Here is an 18,334-nt window from a genome sequence, read left to right as displayed (position 1 = left end):
GTGTAGTTTATTGTATAAACTGGTTTGGTCACGTCTGTAATTTCAAGTTAACAAAACTCTCCTACAGCAAAAACCTGCTGAGCAGTCGAACTATTAAAAATCCGCACACACATTGTTACAAAACCCACAGAACATAATAGTTTATGTAAAAACAACTTCTTTAAACATTGTTGACAAGTATTTTTCTGATCGTTCGGATTTTATGAATTTTGACTGCGCTCGCTGTCATTCCGGCATGCACCATTCTGAGAGGTGGGGGGTGGTGTTCGGTAAAAGTTCGGGATTAAAAACACAAAAAATGTGATATTGCTTTTTGCCCTTTTGTGATTCATACATTGCCAGGGAATGTATTTTTATATTTACTTTTATAAGTGACATTGCGCCAGGGTACCAATTATTTTAAACAGCAAATATATGAACACCCCCGTCTGAAAAGGAAATAGTTCGATCTGAGCGATTGTTGCAATGCCTCTTGATGGGCCACTAGATACATGTTGAGCTCCCAATGGCCACATCGCTGTGTGATATCAGCTTTTCTTCGGTCCATTCCACATTTCATGTACGTTTTCCTCGGTCGGCGCGAAGATTGTTTTATTCGGCAAATGTCGGACTCAACTGACCAAACAGAACCGCTACAAATGTAACTGCCCCCCTTCATATTTCGGTGTCTATCGGGTTTACGACGCTGGGGGTTCGCACGGACCAACTGCACCTTTTAGCCCGCAACTTGGTGTGTTCACGCGGATGAACACAAGTACCTGCGTGGGTCGAAGCTCCATTTCTGCACGCAGCGGCTCTATTCTGCCAGGAATTATCTCTAAAATTGGGTGAGAGAAGACATTTTTTCGCCAGCAGTGAAGGTGTAATTTACTTAACACTTTGCAACATGGCTGCTGCGGGGACGGCAGCGAGAAAAGTTTAACACTGACGTGGGAGAAGTTTGGTGCCAATGCTAGTCGGTACATGAGTTGTTGGCTAAATCTTAAAGTCGTCGGCGGTCTGTCTCAGGCCGGCATCGCCTTCCCCGTACACAAATTGGTGGTGCAAGCCGTGAGAGCCTCCTCCTCCTCCTCTTCTGTGGGCTCCGCAATCACTGCAGTGGACTTTGGTGGGAGATCGTGGCGTCTTCCCCCGTGTTTCATTTAAAGGACTTCTCGTGTGGCAGCAGTCTTCATCTAAAATGCATTTCTCCATCCCAGAAACAGAGGTTCGTTCTGGAGAAAACGGATCCACCTATGTGGTGAGTATGTCGGTTTGTTTTGGTTGGAGACTTTGTTTGACCTGGTGTGAATGCAGATGTTTACCTCTCACATAAGGCTACAAACACACAATCATTTTTTCACTATTGCTCGATCATTTCCTCAGCTAATTTAAGGTTTAATAATCTGAAACAAGGGCAGATTTCCCTCCTCGTGGTCCACAAGTGACACAACATCAAACAATGATCTGTACTTGGTCTTAAGTCCATTTTATTGAGTCTAGGAAGGTGAATTGTTAAAGCAAATCAAATGTGGAGAAGTTGAGTTCCATGTATTTACTCTGTATATTCTACTGATGGTGACACATTTGCACATAGTGTGTTAGAAGTTGACACCATATAAGTGTGTGTAACAGTCAAAGGCACCTGAGGAAAGTGCTGCTCCGCTCTGATTCCTCACCTCAGGCACTACAAAGTCCCTTTTGTGTTTCAGGCTTTGACTCAGCACTTCAATCCTCTCTGAGATGTGAGCTTTAAATGTGAGACACCACTGTCCCACTTTCTCTGTCTCAGGGCAAATATAGATCTGCTTAAAACCACCCACACACTCACTCATCACACATACATATATGTCAACATTTATATATATTAGTCCCAAATGGAGGAGCGTCTTTTAGAGCAACAACCAGGGGATTTGAAGCTGAGTCATCTTAGCAGGCTTCAGTAGTTTGCTGGCACTTTGAGAGGAGTTGGTGTGTTTGGAGACTCAGAGTATGATTCACAGAGGTTGTTCAAGGACAAGCATCGGCACGGGACATGGAACATTTGCAGCCTTCATGCATGTTCAACAGTTTCCTCAGTGAACAGCATTGAGGTTACGTCATGAGCGTGCATGGCAGCAGAAGTGGCGTCCGCCGCGTTTCTCTTTTTGCGTGCAGCTGAATGATTTCCACAACAGTATGGGTGTGAATGTGTGTGAACAGTTATTATACCAAGGCCCATTCATGACGACAACTCAGTATGTTGCTAGGGAACAGTTTGGATTCAAGCCTACCATGAGTATGAGCGAATACTACAAGAGTAAATCAGTGTGGATACTAATGGAATATGAATGTCTGAGAGTTTAAAAAGGCTATCAAAGCTAACATAACCTGCGATGACAGAATGCACCTTTATTACTCTTTGTGCTCCGAGCAGAAGAAGAAGAAGAAGAGGGCTCGAGCGTTCAGCGTCCCAGCTGCTCAAAGAAAAGCAAGATGAACCTTTAAATATCAGCGCGGCGGCTCTGTGCTTAGCTGTGGTGAAGCAGTTTAACCAAATACACTCAAGTTGATCCAAAAATAGTTTGTCTACTTCATCGTAGGTTCCCCAAAGCGTTTGTTTCCGTGCTTGTTGAGAAGTCGGTGTGGAGCGAGGTTTCCGTGTCTTTAATCTCCTGGACGGGCCCGACCGTGTGCCGGACGTCTTTTCACCTCTCCGGTCCCGTGACTGTCAGTGCGACCTTCCTGTAAGCAGCCCACAGGAAGGCTCGTGCCTGGTCATAATGCTGAGAGACGGCCTGTGTACCTTGGAACCAGTCAGCTGCAGATTGTGCAGCGTTTGCACAGGGCTCTTTAGAAAAACAAGAGCCGCAGTTAAAATGTATATATATATAAATGTGTTGTGTTATTCCTGTCCAAACACAAACAAAGCTTAATTTTGAGCTCCTGTTTCTGTTGGCTATCAGCCGTCCTGTGTCTCCCTTCCCCGGCTCATGTGGCTGCTGCAGTAGGTGTTTGTTTGCGTGTGTGTGTGTGACTTTGGTGCTCCTGTAATGGATGGTGGCATATTTACTTTGGGTGAGGAAACAGGTCGGGGCTTGATACATAAATTCAGATATGAACAAGCTCAGTTTAAGTCTGAGTATTGCACAGCAGCTCCAATCTGGCAGAGGAGCAGGATCGACCCAGAAAACCTTCAAATCTAAATTCCTGTGTTTGTTGTTAACCTTATCTGTCTCATGTTATGAGTGTTACATGAGGAACAGCAGTAGTGCTTATATGAGAAGATAACCTGGATTGCCCCCGGTTACAGTTGACCAAGATGATAGTGTTGTTTTATGGCTGAAGCTTTCTGCAAACTCATTCTTCCTTCCTGTCTGCATTCTGCTGACATACACATTTTTCACTTCATGTTCCGGCCTTCTTTCAGACTCTTTGGCCTTCCTCTTACTTTCTAAAGTTCTGGTTTGTATATAGAAGTTTTGTTTTGTGTTAGTTTGGTCAGTAATGCGGTGCGGACGCTCGTCGACGATCAATAATCGCTGAGGCTGACAGGGCAGAGCGCTGTGCCTTGACTCTCCAACAGGAAGCTCCTCTAACCGGCGTCTGGGCTGCTCAGAGCTTCACGTCTGCACACCACCTGGTGGAAGCTGATGGTGCTCTTTCTCTGTAACTGTCTGTGACACTATAGTACGATTTGATCACAAAAGCGCGTGGTTGGCAGGAGAGCTGAGGCCATTCCAGAATCTTTCCAGTTGTAATAAATAGTCGAGCCGTGTGTGTGTGTGTGTGTGTGTGTGTGTGTGTGTGTGTGTGTGTGTGTGTGTGTGTGTGTGTGTGTGTGTGTGTGTGTGTGTGTGTGTGTGTGTGTGTGTGTGTGTGTGTGTGTGTGTGTGTGTGTGTGTGTGTGTGTGTGTGTGTGTGTGTGTGTGTGTGTGTGTGTGTGTGTGTGTGTGTGTGTTCTTCCGAAATAGACAGAAGCAACTTAATGTGTTTTAAATCAAAACACCAAACTTTGAATACTTTAGACACTAAATGCAGCGCTGTGGATAAACGAGTGTGTCAGCAAGACAGAGTTTAGAGCCCAGCCTGAAACATCCCCGCTTCAGCCTGCGTATTTGTTCTGTCAGCTCCAAACGGCTTTCAAAGGAGAGGAACCGGCCGCCGTGGAATTTGCGAAAACAATCGAGGGTTTGCAAGATGAAGAATGAAAAAAATCCACAAGCGTGACCTTTGGGGTGTGGGTGTGTGTGTGTTTGTGTGTGTGTGTGTGTGTGTGTGGGTGTGGGTGTGGGTGTTTGTGTGTGTGTGTGTGTGTGTGTGTGTGTGTGTGTGTGTGTGTGTGTGTGTGTGTGTGTGTGTGTGTGTGTGTGTGTGTGTGTGTGTGTGTGTGTGTGTGTGTGTGTGTGTGTGTGTGTGTGTGTGTGTGTGTGTGTGTGTATGAGAGAGAGTGAGCGAGCTCCTGGTTCAGTCGGCCATTGTTTACCTCTATCTCTACACTGAACTCCTAACCTCATTTTTGGGAAATGAAACTACAAAACCCTGCTGTTACTTTCTGCTGATGCATAGAAGAGGACTGGATGTTTGTTTGTTTGTCTCATGCAGTGTTTAGCTCCCATCGCCCACCTGGACTTTCCCTCTTTTGAATCGTCTCTCCCCAAGCATTCCTCCTTTCTTCCCTGAGAGTCTCTCCGCAGCTTTCCCGGCCGGGTCAGGAAGCGTCTGGGCCTTTGAGACATTGTTTGTGATCCGTATAAATAAACTGGACTGGACTGTGTACCGCCGGATGTTGACTGTAAAAGAGGTGAGTGATGGAGTGAATAGATGCCTAACAACGTCGCTCTTCTTCTTCTTCTTCTCTCCCACAGTCCTACAACATCCACGTCAACGGCGTCCTGCACTGTCGGGTCCGCTACAGCCAACTCCTCGGCCTCCACGAGCAGGTAAGACAAACCTTCACCCGCCGCCACCTTTCTCTCAACGCCGCGACCCCCCCCTCCCTGCCCCCCGGCCTCCATCCGAAAGCGGTTTGAGGCCTGGGGAGTCGGCGACATGGAAGGAATGCGCTTTGGCTTTACTCTCGCTTCACCTGCTGGGGAAAAAGGAACTTAGGCTCAGAAAGTAATGTTGTTGGAAAGTCTTGAGTAACTCCATCTGAAGCGTTTCTCAGCCTCTGACACCGACTCAGACACAGACGCTTCACCGATCCCAGAGGGGACGTCACATGTCTGGGCGCTCGCATAGGAAGAGATGAAAGATACGCAAACAAAATAAGGTTAGGAGAGGAGAAGGAATGAAGCAGCGGGTCGTCATGACATCACAGGCCTGCGTCTGTGTGAAGGGCGTCTATGATAAAGGTGAGGCTCAATGAATTTATTGAGCCTCACCTGTATGCCTGACTCGTATGAAATGCTGTGAAGGTGAGTGTGTGTGTGTGTGTGTGTGTGTGTGTGAGTGTGTGTGTCCGTCGTCCTGCAGTGACACATTAATAAATCAGGAAGGAAAGGGCAGGTTTTGATCTCCCCTTCCTCAAGAGTCTGCCTCATCCAGTTTGTCTGTTCTCCGTTGCTTGGCAACAGGGAGTGGAGGAGACGAACTGGGATCTTTCAGCATCACCCACCCCCCCCCCCAGCACAGGCTCCCTGCGGCGTGACCCGGAAACGGCGGGAAGTCGCTTCACGCGGTCGTCGGCGTGGAAATTTGGAATTGCTAACGGCTTCTGGGTCGTCGGGGTCGGAGAGATTCATCACTGCGGCGAAGTTTGTCAAAGTCGTGTGGAGGAGGCGCGGCGTGAGCTTGTGTGTGTGTGTGTGTGTGTGTGTGCAGCACGTGGCTCAGCGTCTGTGTTTGTGTGTCGTGTGGATTCAGTCTGAAGCGTAGACAATTCCACTCTGCTAGTGGTAAGAAAAGGATTTCAGCGGGGAACAAATGAGTCAAGAAAGCTGGAAGACAAAGTAAACTTGGAATGAGGAGACGTTCTGCCTTCCAGATGTGTGTGTGTCTGTGTGTGTGTCTGTGTGTGTGTGTGTGTGTTGCACGGAAACTCCGCTAGCTAACGGTCTTAAAATAAACCTGTGATTCATCTTAAAAGGGCATGAATACACCTCTCAGAAAAATGAATCCGCCGCTCTGTGGGGAAGTTAATGGCTTTAATTATGTGAGGCCCTTTGTGCTGCCTCACAGGTGCTCAGACTGGAAATGGAACGCAGCCATTTCGCTCTCAAATGGCTCCGACGTCACTCTCCAAAGTGACACGTTATGGATTTGTGCCTCTAATGTGTTTGCCTTCCCTGCAGATAAAGAAAGAATATGGCAGCAACGTGGTGCCGGCCTTTCCCCCGAAGAAGATCTTCACCCTGACGCCCGCCGAGGTGGAGCAGAGACGAGAGCAGCTGGAGAAATACATGCAGGCCGGTGAGTGAGTGACAGGCGGCTCTCATCCCACCTCAGCTCCTTTTACCGACAGACAAATAGAATTTCTGCCTCGTCTGAACTGTTTCCGGTCCCACGTTTACGTTTTGTTGCTAAGTCTCATTTTAAGGTGGACTGTAAAAGAACAACACTCGTCTTTGTAAAGCTGTGCAATGTAACTGAAGCCCAAACTGAAACGTTCGGCTCTCCACAACAATCAGAAGAATGAGCTGGCTGCACGTCTGCGGGGAGTAGAGACACACACACACACACACACACACACACACACACACACACGGTAACAAAGCCAAACATTCCGAGACTGGAGTGACTTTATGAATGTGAAGTAAATACATTTTTATTCGCCTTTTTGGGGATTTTTTTCTTTTTAAAAGCAAAGAGAAGAAAATAAAATCATAACATTGAGTGATATGTAGTCACACACACACACACACACATGCTGAGGGAAGAAAGGGTCAACCCTTGCCAGTTTAGATGACATCACTGTTTGCTAGATGACATCATTCTCCATCCAGCATTATTATTCATCGCAAACATGAATCAATCACTCAGAGCGTTGTCTTCTGTAACTCTTGCGTCATGTTTATGGTTCATATCTAATTTGTGTGGCTTTAGCCGTTAAGCGTTTTACCCAACTTTACCCAGCAGGTCAAAGGTCAACTTCTGTGGCTCACACACACACACACACACACACACACACAGGAGATGAATAGAGTAGAGTTGGCAGTGAGGCAGAGGAGTTTAATCCTCTGCAGCTCTGGCAGTTACAGCAGAACAAGGACGCGTTGTTGGAGCGCGTATTTGCTCGTAGTATGGAAGCACACACACTCACACACACACACACACAGGCTGTTCTTGGCTGAGCGTTTGCTGGGTTACATCAGAGCTTTTACATAGTTATGGAAAATGAAATGCCACAAACACAATCTGCTCTGACGCAGACGCTTCACATCAAACGCTCACATTTTATCAAAGGGGTGAGACTAAGAGGACACACACACACACACACACACACACACACACACACACACACACACACACACACTTTGACCACATGGAAGGTCAACACACGGCTGATTAGATAAAATGAAACAAAAAGTCCGATGAGGCAACATTTGTTCCGTCTCGTTCTTGTTGTTCTTTTCCCTAACGACTCTCTGGTGTCTGAGCTGAGTCACAGTTTTACTGGTAGCTCCATATCTGGACACGTTGATTGTTGACTGACATGAATAATTGTGTCCCTGCTTGTCTCCCTCCAAGTGTTTTACATCACTAATGTGCTGAGATGTGAGTGATTGTGTAACCGTGTTGCTTGTTGTTGTTTGCAGTGCGTCAGGATCCTCTGCTGGGAGCCAGCGAGATGTTCAACAGCTTCCTGAGGAAAGCTCAACAGGTCTGTCTGTGCTTTCCCTCCTCTCCCTCCCGCAGGCCGCCCTCTGTTGCGTCACCGCGGGGCAGCACGCGGCTGTGAGGGCGCAGGGCGTGCTCCTGCTCCTCCAGACCAAATGCCTCACGCCCGTCGTCCCCGGGTCGGCTTGTAATTACGGTTGGCAGCGCGGTAACGTGCGGAGCGGAGCTGGCTCTGCTCCCGCCGTCCCGAGCTCATCCAAGGGCTCCGTCATCTTCTGTGAGGGCTAATTGGGTCGATTCGTGCGCGCTGAGCTACGGGAAAGGAGCATGTCGGGTGTCAGAATGTGAGGAAGGTGACACTCTGCCAGAATTCCCGGTTTACATCGTGTTTGATTTATATGACGTGTGGTGAGAAGCAGGCATGTGATTCATTCAGCTGTGATGAATCCAGAAAATGAGAAATTGTGTTCCATTGTAAGCAAGTGGATGCTGGCGTTGGATCACATGTGCTCCGGTGCTTCATTGTTGCCGAGGCCCTTTTGAAAGCGGCGGTGTCGGCGGTTTACACAAACCAGGTAGCTCCATCATCGCTCACGCTCTGACCCGCGTTGCCAGGAGCCATGTGGCTCTAATAACCTTCACCAGCACATTCGTCAGACCGGCCGCTTATGTCACAGCCGTTCCCCGCCTGCCTCTGCCGCTCTCTGGCGTAGGAGCCTCTCTCCCCTCCCTCCCTCCCCTCCCCCGCCGCCCTGTGCGCCTGCGAGGACAGCTGGTTCTGAATAGGAGATGAGTTGCCGCCCTGTGCTGTCGTCTTATCTGCACCTTCAGTCACGGCGGCGTGCCAGGGGACCCCAGGGCGAGGGAGCGGAGAGATAAGAGTGCAGTTTGCCTTTGCGGCTGCGGTGACGGGCTGCCCGGGGACACACGGAGCTGCTGTGTGCCAATTTACAAATTCCTATCAGACATTCAGGCGGTATTATTTCCAGTTTGGTGGAAGGAAAATGAAATAATCATGGATTCTGGCGTTATAGTTTGTTTTCCTTACTTGTTATTCAGGGCTTTGGTTGGTTCTCGTCTCATTGTTTGCCTTCCTCAGTAAGAGCATCATCACAGGAGGAGGAATGAACGACGCTGCTCCATTTAATATCAAGTAAATGGATGAGATTATAGCAGGAGAGAGGAAGGATTCATGCTAATAAGATGTCTGCAGCAATTCTGTGACATCATTTTCTCCTCTCCTCAACGTTAAGGATTCAGATTTCAATGTGGCCTCCTGCCGGGTCAAAGGTCAAACTGCTTCATCTGGGTTATGACCTTCTGTGAGGAGAAGTTGAATCTAATCTGCTATTCAAGACACGTCGAGAATCAAACCAGAGAGTGCTCGTTCACTCTTAACTCCATTGTTCTGCGGTTAAGGCAGCACTCATTAATCTCTTCCTCCCTCTGACTCCTCTTCCCCACAGGAGACGCAGCAGATTCCCACAGAAGAGGTCGCGTTGGATGTCTGCCTCTCCAACGGCCAGAAGGTGACGGTCAACATCCTGACCTCGGACCAGACGGAGGACGTCCTGGAGGTGAGCTCCAGGTTTACTCCACACCTGACTTTACTACCTGATCCTCCTACACAGCAGCTGTTTCCACTCATCTGGAGCGGTGTGTGACAGTGCTGGCAGCGTGTGACACACCCAATACGTGTGTGTGTGTGTGTAACCAACACACAGACTTCATCACAGAAACCCAGATTACATCTTGTTTACACAAAAGGTGAGGCACGCTGCTGCAGTCAGCCCAGAACTGAAGAACACTCGACTTTATCTCCGGCCTCTCTGCCACTCTGGGCGTTAAGTGAGTCAAGCCCGAGTGCTTTGAGCCGACGCCTCTTAATCACCGACACCCAGAGTCTCTCCTCACACCCAGAGTCTCTCCTCACACCCAGAGTCTCTCCTCACACCCAGAGTCTCTCCTCACACCCAGAGTCTCTCCTCACACCAGCTTGTTGCGGCGTGCGTCTCCGCCCGTCCGTCAGCAGCCTCAGGGCCTCAGATATCGGGTGAAAGAAGGGATTTGTTTTCATTCCGTGCCGAGAAATGAATCCCGTCTCCTTTTCTTGCAGGCTGTCGCGACGAAGCTGGACCTCCCAGACGAGCTGGTTGGTTACTTCAGCCTCTTCCTCGTCCGCGAGAGCCCGGATGGCGGTTTAACATGTAAGTGCCAGACTCTTTTTCATGAGCTATCACCAGAATCAGAAGAGGAGAGAAAGCGATGGAATCAATTCTGGTTTATAAGATGATGAGTTATTGGTAATGTCATGAAGCTGTATCGGGAATCTGCAGCTGCATTCATGTGTCAACGCGTATTTAAGGCTTTTTCCATGACAAATAAAGAGTTCAGACGCTCTTACACATCGGTAAGAGCGTCTGAACTCGGCCTCACAGTTTCAGTCTCCGGTGACGCAGACGTAAATCTTTCCAGCGGAGGAGACGCTTCACTTTTCCATTCTGATCCCATCACATCCTCCCTCCGTCCCTGAAGCTTCTCCTTTCTCGTCCACCTGCCAAACACTCCTCCTCCTCCTCCTCCTCCTCCTCCTCCTCCGCGCCTCGTGCCAGAGCGAACAAAAAGCTGCCAGTTTGAACTTCAGTCTCAACCTGGAGGCGTCTGTGAATACGGCAGGCGTTCTCATATTTATGGGTAAAATGTTAAGTATGACTCACCTGCTGAAATCATCCAGGCAGGGCTCCGACCCAAAGACCTGCAGTGGGATTCTGGACATGAAAGGAGACTCTGAAGAGTTTGAGTGTGAGCTGTAATAAACGCAAAGATCTGCTGCCCACAAGAAGCTCAGTGTGGTTTGAAAGAAGGAAGAACTCCCGTCTTCTTATCTGGAGTGAGTTTCTTCCCCCGATCTCATGGGTTTGACTTTTTAATCACTCGGCTCGGAGCGTTTCCTCTGCGGGTGATTTACAACATCAAAGCCACGCGGCCGCTCTCCCCTCCGCTCCCCGGCCTCCCGGCCCATAAAGGAGTAAACACTTTTTAATTTTGCAAAGCTAATGCCAAACTAACACGCTGTTTAGTAATTCCATTTGTAGCGTGTAGCGTCTTTATCGATGCGGACAATCTGGCAGCGGCAGCGGTGCGGTCTGATCCACGTCTCCTACGGGAACGTGCCGCTTGGAAACAGCTGCCGATTGTTGACACACACACACACACACACACACACACACACACACACACGGGCCACCATCACATTTGAATACTGGCACAGGCAGTTCTTGTGCCCTGCTGGGACCGGGTCCAGACGGAGGCCTTCAGTCCCTCACTGTTTGTTGTCGCCGCCATTACACAGATATCCTCCAGATTAATGAGTAGCTGCACTCATTCCACATCCTCTCTCTCCCTCTGTCTCTCTCTCTCTCTCTCCCCTCTCAGTTGTGAGGAAGCTGCAGGAGTTCGAGCTGCCCTACGTCTCCATTACCAGCCTGCGGAGCTCCGAGTTCCACATCCTCCTCCGTAAAAGGTACGGGGCCGCCTGCTGGAACGCTCACACTCACACACACCGCTTCATCATCTGCATACGGCTTTCCTCCACATTTATGAATCACCGTGGAGGCTTTATGTGTCGCCAATGCGTTTCTAACCCCTCTGCTTCCTCGTGCGTCCGTTCTTTCGTCACCTCGCCTCCCGCAGACCGGGGGCACACAGGATGTTTGCTCTCTCTTCGCCCGGAGGGAAGTCTGAGCCCTCCTGACCTAGTTTCAGCGCCGAGCCGCGAGGAGAACGAATGTAAAACTAACAAATTGAGGGCCGGCGGGGAAACACAGCCTGCAGGATGGGGTCGTAATGAATCAAAAGAAAAACCTGCCTGTGCTAAATATGGAGGAGATTCAGCACCGCACAGTGAAAAGACTTTATTTACAAAATGTTGTAGAAATCTGATCTTTGTTTATCTCCAAATGGGAATATGAAAGATCTGACCTCAGCAAGAATTCCCTCTATACACACACATCTGTTACATCCTACAGAATGTGCATCGGCGCTAACACACGCTTCTCACACACACACACACACAAAGCACCAGAACGCCACTATGCAGAAACTCGTATGTTGTTTTGCTCTTTTAGTGTTTTAGCAAAAATACCGCAGTGTGAAAGGAAAGTGCTGCGAGTCTCTGCCACACACACACACACACACACACACACACACACACACACACACACACACACACACACACACACACACACACACACACACACACACACACACACACACACACACACACACACTCTTGCACAACCTCGTTCTGCGGCGTCCCTGCGTTCTGTATTCTCCACACAATTAAAGTGTGTGTTGTTTTGTCCCTGGTTCATTTTCTGGGCCGGGGGCCAGCAGATGTCAGCTGCCCGCAGTTAATAAAACCGTATAAACCCTCAGCCGTCACATTCCAGGAGAGGCTGGATCCAGAGTGTGGAACGCAGCCAGGACGCTCGCCTGTGTGTGTGTGTGTGTGTGTGTGTTCAGAGATCCTGGATGAGGCTTTGATTGATTTTGTGCGGTGGCAGTGAGGACAGTAAGACGATGATTGGAGATGAAGATGGAGAGTGACTGTTTTGCTTTCTTCTCCTGCAGCTACTGGGACATGGCGTACGACGGTGATGTCATGGAAAACAGAGTGGGCCTGAATCTGCTGTACGCCCAGGTGAGAGGTCAACAACAGCACCAGAACCAGAGAACATCGGCTCACTTAGTTTCTGTCTCTGTGTTGTTTTTCCCCCCAGAAGTCCGAATCCAAACCATATTTGTTGCCATCTTGCATCTGTTTGTGCCGTATTGAGCTCACATCTTCATCCCGCAGCTGCCAAACACTTTTATCCGTCCCCGAGGTCCCTCTGCTATCCCTTAATGAGATCAGCCTGTTTTTGACTTTGGATCCAGAACCTCTTAGCTTTCCCTCCGTCATCCTGCTTTAAGCCAGTTTCTCTCACTGCGGCGAGTGTGATCAGCATCTTTGGGACTGTAAGATTGATTCAAATCTGTGTGTGTAGCAGAGGAGAGATGTGCAGGCGTGTTTACAGATCTGTGTGAGGAAATGCTGACCCGGCGTGTTTGCCTGAAGCTCTGAATGTGAATTATTCCACCACTTCTCTCATACAGGAGGGAAAAACATCTTGATTCAAGTTAAATTCTTCTTCTCCTTCTCCTTGTGCAGACGGTGTCAGACATCGAGCGAGGCTGGATCCTGGTGAACAAAGACCAGCACAGGCAGCTGAAGTCCCTGCAGGAGAAAGGCTCCAAGAAAGAGGTGAGCAAGGCGCTTGCAGGTCGCCACGGTAACGCCTCCACAGTCACGATGGAGTCGCTCACCTGAATGTCCTCGCTCCCCAGTTCATCCATCTAGGTCAGACGCTGAAATATTACGGCTACATCAAGTTTGACGCCTGCGTGACGGACTTCCCAGAGAAGGGCTGCCACGTCATCGTCAGCGCCGGGAACAACGAGCTCAACTTCCACGTCAAGCTGCCCAACGAGCAGATGAAGGAGGGCAGCTTCAAGGTCACACGCATGAGGTGCTGGCGGGTCACCTCGTCTGTAAGTGGGAAGCTGTGTGTGTGTGTGTGTGTGTGAGAGAGAGAGAGAGAGAGTGAGAGACGCTCACCTTCAGGAGTACACGTGTTCTGATTGTCTGTCTCATCGCCAAATGTCTCCCGTCCTGCCAAGTATTGGTTTTCACTCCCGCCGCTCGCTGGACTTGCTGACGCCCGTACATCCATCTTTATCCGTCCAGCTACACGGAGAACGAGCCGCATCGACCCACGCCACCTCACACTCACAGCAGAGTTTGATTTGGTTTGTTAGCCGGTAATCGTCTCTATGAGGGGAGGAGCCAATCTGAGGTCGGCCCCGACGCTGCCTGATCTTTATAAAAGCTCCATACTGTTATGGAACATAAACTTTATATATGGATGATCTGGTGGGAATAGAAAGCGAAGCGGGCACAGGTGCTATTTTGGCTTTTGACTCCAGCTGTGAAAACAAGGCCGGCCCTGATCACAGAGCTCCGTCTCTGTTTGTCTGAACCCTCGGCCCAGGGAACAAAATGACAACTTGGATGAAAAAGATAACAAATGGAACGCCCCCCCCCCCCCCCCCCCCTCCCATCCACCACTCAATTTAAATCCTCATATTCCCATTTGTCTTGCTGAAGGCTGAGCTGTGTGGAATCTGCATATTTTCCTCTGCACACATTCATCACGACTGCAGATAATCCAGTTTGCAGAGGGGGAACATTCACAGACGCCAGGCTTCATATGACAGAGGAGCGGCTCACAGTTGTGTGGCCTTATTGTCCCGGCGCTGCAGCCATTAAGCGCATACCGCTGCATTTTGATGATTCTCTTAAAGTTCACCCCGGCCCGGAGTCGCATCGAAAATTAAAATGCGTCTCTGCGCGTGGGACTACAAAGCGGGGGGCTGATTCATCCCGGAGCTCCCACTCACAAAGTCCAAATCATTTTAACGAGGCTTTTCCTCTCTAACATGTCATTTGGTGCAGGACTGCAGTTCCTCCTCACAGCTGAAGCTCAAGTCGCTCCTTGTTAAGAGGCTTTGCTCTCTGCGGGGGCGCCGGGACAAGGCAGCTGGAACACTGTGTGTGTGTGTGTGTGTGTGTGTGTGTGTGTGTGTGTGTGTGTGTGTGTGTGTGTGTGTGTGTGTGTGTGTGTGTGTGTGTGTGTGTGTGTGTGTGTGTGTGTGTGTGTGTGTGTGTGTGTGTGTGTGTGTGTGTGTGTGTGTGTGTGTGTGTGTGTCTGTTTCTGTTTCTGTTTCTGTAAGCTTTTACATTCCATCCATCAAAAGTTAGTTCAGTCTTAATGAAGGTCTGTAGATTGAAGCTGCGGATTATAAAAGCCCATGATGACGCTGCTGCGGCTCACAGCAGTAGGGAGCCTTGATGATGGCGCTGATGATGATGATGGCGGCGGCGCTGATGATGATGATGATGGTGGTGGTTCCTGGCAGGCAGCAGACCATAATAACCCTCATCATTCCCTCGTCTCTCTCACCGCAGCAGGTACCGATCGCCAACGGTACGACGACCAACCCCTGCAGCTCGTCCAAATGCGAGGTGAAGCTGGAGCTGGCCTTCGAGTACCTGATGAGCAAAGACCGCCTGCAGTGGGTCACCATCACCAGCCCACAGGTGAGAGGTCGCCCGCAACCCGCCCGCCGGGTCCATCAGCAGCTCCGGCGCCGCTCTGAATGGATCTCTGAGGCTCCAGCACATTTTGTTCCTCTCACGCTCGAGCTGTGCCAGTGTGTGTTGGCAGTGTGTAGATATTTATGATGAAGAGGATTAAGAAGGAGAACAGAACGTGGTTGAATTGATCACATGATACTGGATGTTATTTCAGGCCATCATGATGAGCATCTGCCTCCAGGCCATGGTGGACGAGCTCATGGTGAAGAAGTCAGGAGGAAGCATCAAGAAGGTTTGTGTTTCAGTTTGAAATGTGTTTTTAAAATAAAGATGTTTACTTACGCTTCATACACAAGATAACAGACAGGATTTCCTCCTCCCTCCTTCCTGCTGCCTCCACACACACACACACAGATGTTAAGGAAAAGATACAACGGCTCCATCCACAGGCCCGACAGTCAGCAAGCTGTGAAATCTCCCCCTCTACTGGTGAGACACGGGACAGCAGCAGGTCACCGCTTTGTTCTTGCTTTTGGATTTACTGAGCGATTTGTTTTGACTCTTGATGTTTGTGTGACCGCAGGATTCCCCAGACCCGACCCGTGAACAAATCGTCAAACTGTCAGTGAGTACATGTTTTGGAATGGATTTGTGATTGTGATGTAATCTACAGAGTGAGGTCATCGTCCCATCACAGGCCCGGCTCCTTGTTTAAATGTTTACACCGCTCCGTTTCCTGTTTCCTCTTCAGACCAAGCTGAGCTCCGTGTCTCTCAGAGGGATCAGCGCCTCCAACCTGGCAAACGATGTCAGCGGGAACGACGTCCACGGCAACTACGCGTTCGAGGGAATCGGGGACGACGACCTGTAACCCTGCCACCGCCCCCCCCCCCCCAAACCCCCACTTCTCCCTTCACCCCTCCCCCTTTCGCTCCATTCCACCGTCGACAATTTGGAAGACAAAGATTTACACGCTGAGCCGAGCCGAGCGGAACAAAGTCGAGCGTTTCTGCGAGACTGTAGCGTCTCCCGGAGAAATCGCTGCCTTAAGCTCTCGTTGAATCTTTGACGGCGTCTTTAACTACGAAAGCTTGATTCGTTGTTGTTTTTTTCTCCATTTTACTTAGTCATCACATTCCATTCTTATTCATGCTGACATCTTCCTATAACTTCCCTTATTGTGGTTCAGTCACAAGAAGCGTGAAGTCCTCGAGGTACAAAGTAAAGTAATATATTGGTGAAACAGCATGAAGAGAAACAGCTCCATCTCGGCTTCGTCCCCGGGCGCTCACGTGTTTCCCTACGAGCACAGAGCCAAATATTCCGTACGACCTGGCACTAGTGACAACACAACACAGCTGGACATGGAAACGGAGGGGAATGTGTTGATCCCAGCTGAGGCTAACACACAGCAGCTGCTTACACACACACACACACACACACACACACGTGGATGATATACATTTGGCTTGGCTGTAAACCAAAACATCACCTCCTTTAGTTGTGCCGTCACACGAGCGCGTCATCATGCAGTCGTAGTAGAAAGCGTAGTAATAGTTCACGGCAGCTGGACTCGCTGTTTAGTCTCGGGGCCATTCTTTCTCGGTAGCTTCTTCGGTTCTGAATCAGCGGTGGGCAGCGATCCAGCCATTCATCTTCTGAGGTCCGTTCACGCCTTGGGCCAAGTGACTCAGTGTGTGTGTGTGTGTGTGTGTGTGGGTTTGTGTGATTTAGAAGCGTGGTGCCAGAGCGGTGCCTCATGTGACCTGCAACTCCATCTGGGAAAGTTGTATTCCTGTCTAAATCTAAACAAAACCCGTACTCAATTTGTTTCCTTGCCTGACAAAAGGCGTGAACGACCTTCAGAGGACCGTTGCTCGTTGCCCGTTGCCCACCACCGAGTCACGGCTGAGTGAGAAGCAGTTTGGACCCGTGCTAGACACCCAGATGATAGAGAAGCTCCACAGACGCTCAGTGTGCCGTGTTATTTATGTGCCAAGTCGGTAACTAGTTGAGGCTCGGTGCCGCCCGATGCTACCAGCAGCACTTTCAGGCTTTCATGTTCTGTTTCAGGCGTCAGTCGCTCATGCTGCCTCCAGAACTCGTCTGATGCCTTAGCTTTTACTTTTTCTGACCGCTGGCGTGAAAGTGGAAGCGAGACGCGGTCGGTGTCGGCCCGGCGTCGTTAGGATCTGGCAGAGCTTCACCGATTGGTTGATTTGGCCGAGCTGCTTGCACTTGCTGAACCCATAATTTTTGCACAGTATTTCAGGTGGAGATGGATGTTTGGCGGTTTGATCGGAGCGTGACGTAAACATTGCGTGGAGAATTCCAAGAAGAGCCTGTGTAGGTCCATCTTTGATTTTCTTTCCTTTTTTTTGTTAACCAATATTTTTTAAGGTTTCTCATAAATGCCAAATTATAGTTTACTAAAGCATTTTGCACAAAATATACATAAAAAAATGTCACTTTTATATGATGTACATGCAAAAGTATTCTGAACATTTACTAATATCTTTATCATCTATAGTTTATTGTAATCAAATAGATCAAATGTAACCTAAGCTGTATAGAACAAAAAGTGGAAATGGACTAACATTTATCATTGTTTACAGAATGTTTAGGGGACTTGTATTTCAAATGTAAAGTGTTTACAAATTCCACATCTGATTTTTACATTGATTGTCTTCTTCCTCTCGTCTGGGGTGAGCGATGACGTCGCGTCGCTTTGGGGCTTGGGCCGGCCGGTTGTTGTGTTTTTGTTTCAATCATCTCAGAGGATTTAGTGGAATTAGGTGTTTGAGTGGAAGTGGCTGAGCGATCGCAGTTGCTGGTTTAGAAGTGCATCTGGTTCCCTTTTTGCTGTTGGCACCAGTTTATGTCTCAAAGCTGAATCTGTGTTTTGACGCTGGTAAGTGTAAATCCACGCCGACCCCTGACCCCTGACCCCCCCACAGCTTTACTCAGAGGTAGCCACAACTGTAAACACAATGTTCTCAACAGTCACACATCTTGATCTTTCACTGTCTTTGGTGGCTTATAGTAGATTTGGACGTCGCCTCACACACACACACACGCGTCACCTTTAAGGTCAATTTAGTTTTTTTTTTTCTTTTGAATTTTCACCTTATTTCTGTCGATTAGATGAAGCTGCGAAATTCTGCCATCAGCAAATGTGTAGGTGCCAAATTACGCTTTAGGTGCGTTTGAATTTGTGTAAAATGTGTCAAATTTTCATAAAGATTGCATCGACTCGATTCATTCCACGAGCTTTTTGATTTGAGAGCGGTGAAGTCGGCGACATCGCTCTGTTCTGTCTGTCAAGATGCTAAATTAAAGGAAAATTGGATGAAGTTCTGCTGTGTGTGTGTGTGTGTGTGTGTGTGTGTGAAAAAT

The 18,334-nt window shown here is 49.0% G+C and overlaps 1 protein-coding gene across 1 annotated transcript; it reads left to right on the top strand.

Annotated features, from left to right (window-relative positions):
- Positions 1-483: 483 nt before the first annotated feature.
- snx17 (sorting nexin 17) lies at positions 484-18,195 on the top strand. Its single transcript, XM_076148756.1, has 15 exons — positions 484-1,240; positions 4,827-4,901; positions 6,255-6,372; positions 7,719-7,783; positions 9,207-9,317; positions 9,857-9,947; positions 11,176-11,263; positions 12,373-12,442; positions 12,953-13,045; positions 13,129-13,332; positions 14,810-14,941; positions 15,153-15,230; positions 15,353-15,427; positions 15,522-15,563; positions 15,690-18,195. The coding sequence occupies exons 1-15, from the start codon at positions 1,181-1,183 to the stop codon at positions 15,807-15,809; spliced, it is 1,422 nt and encodes a 473-aa protein (XP_076004871.1). The 5' UTR covers positions 484-1,180; the 3' UTR covers positions 15,810-18,195.
- Positions 18,196-18,334: the final 139 nt, after the last annotated feature.

This window comes from Genypterus blacodes, unplaced genomic scaffold (assembly GCF_046128005.1).
Source record: "Genypterus blacodes isolate CSIRO-AG114 ecotype Tasmania unplaced genomic scaffold, CSIRO-AGI_Gbla_v1 ptg000042l_1, whole genome shotgun sequence".
Lineage (NCBI taxonomy): Eukaryota > Metazoa > Chordata > Actinopteri > Ophidiiformes > Ophidiidae > Genypterus > Genypterus blacodes.
The sequence above is the reverse complement of the archived record's forward strand: the minus strand, read 5'-3'. Positions and strand labels throughout refer to the sequence as shown.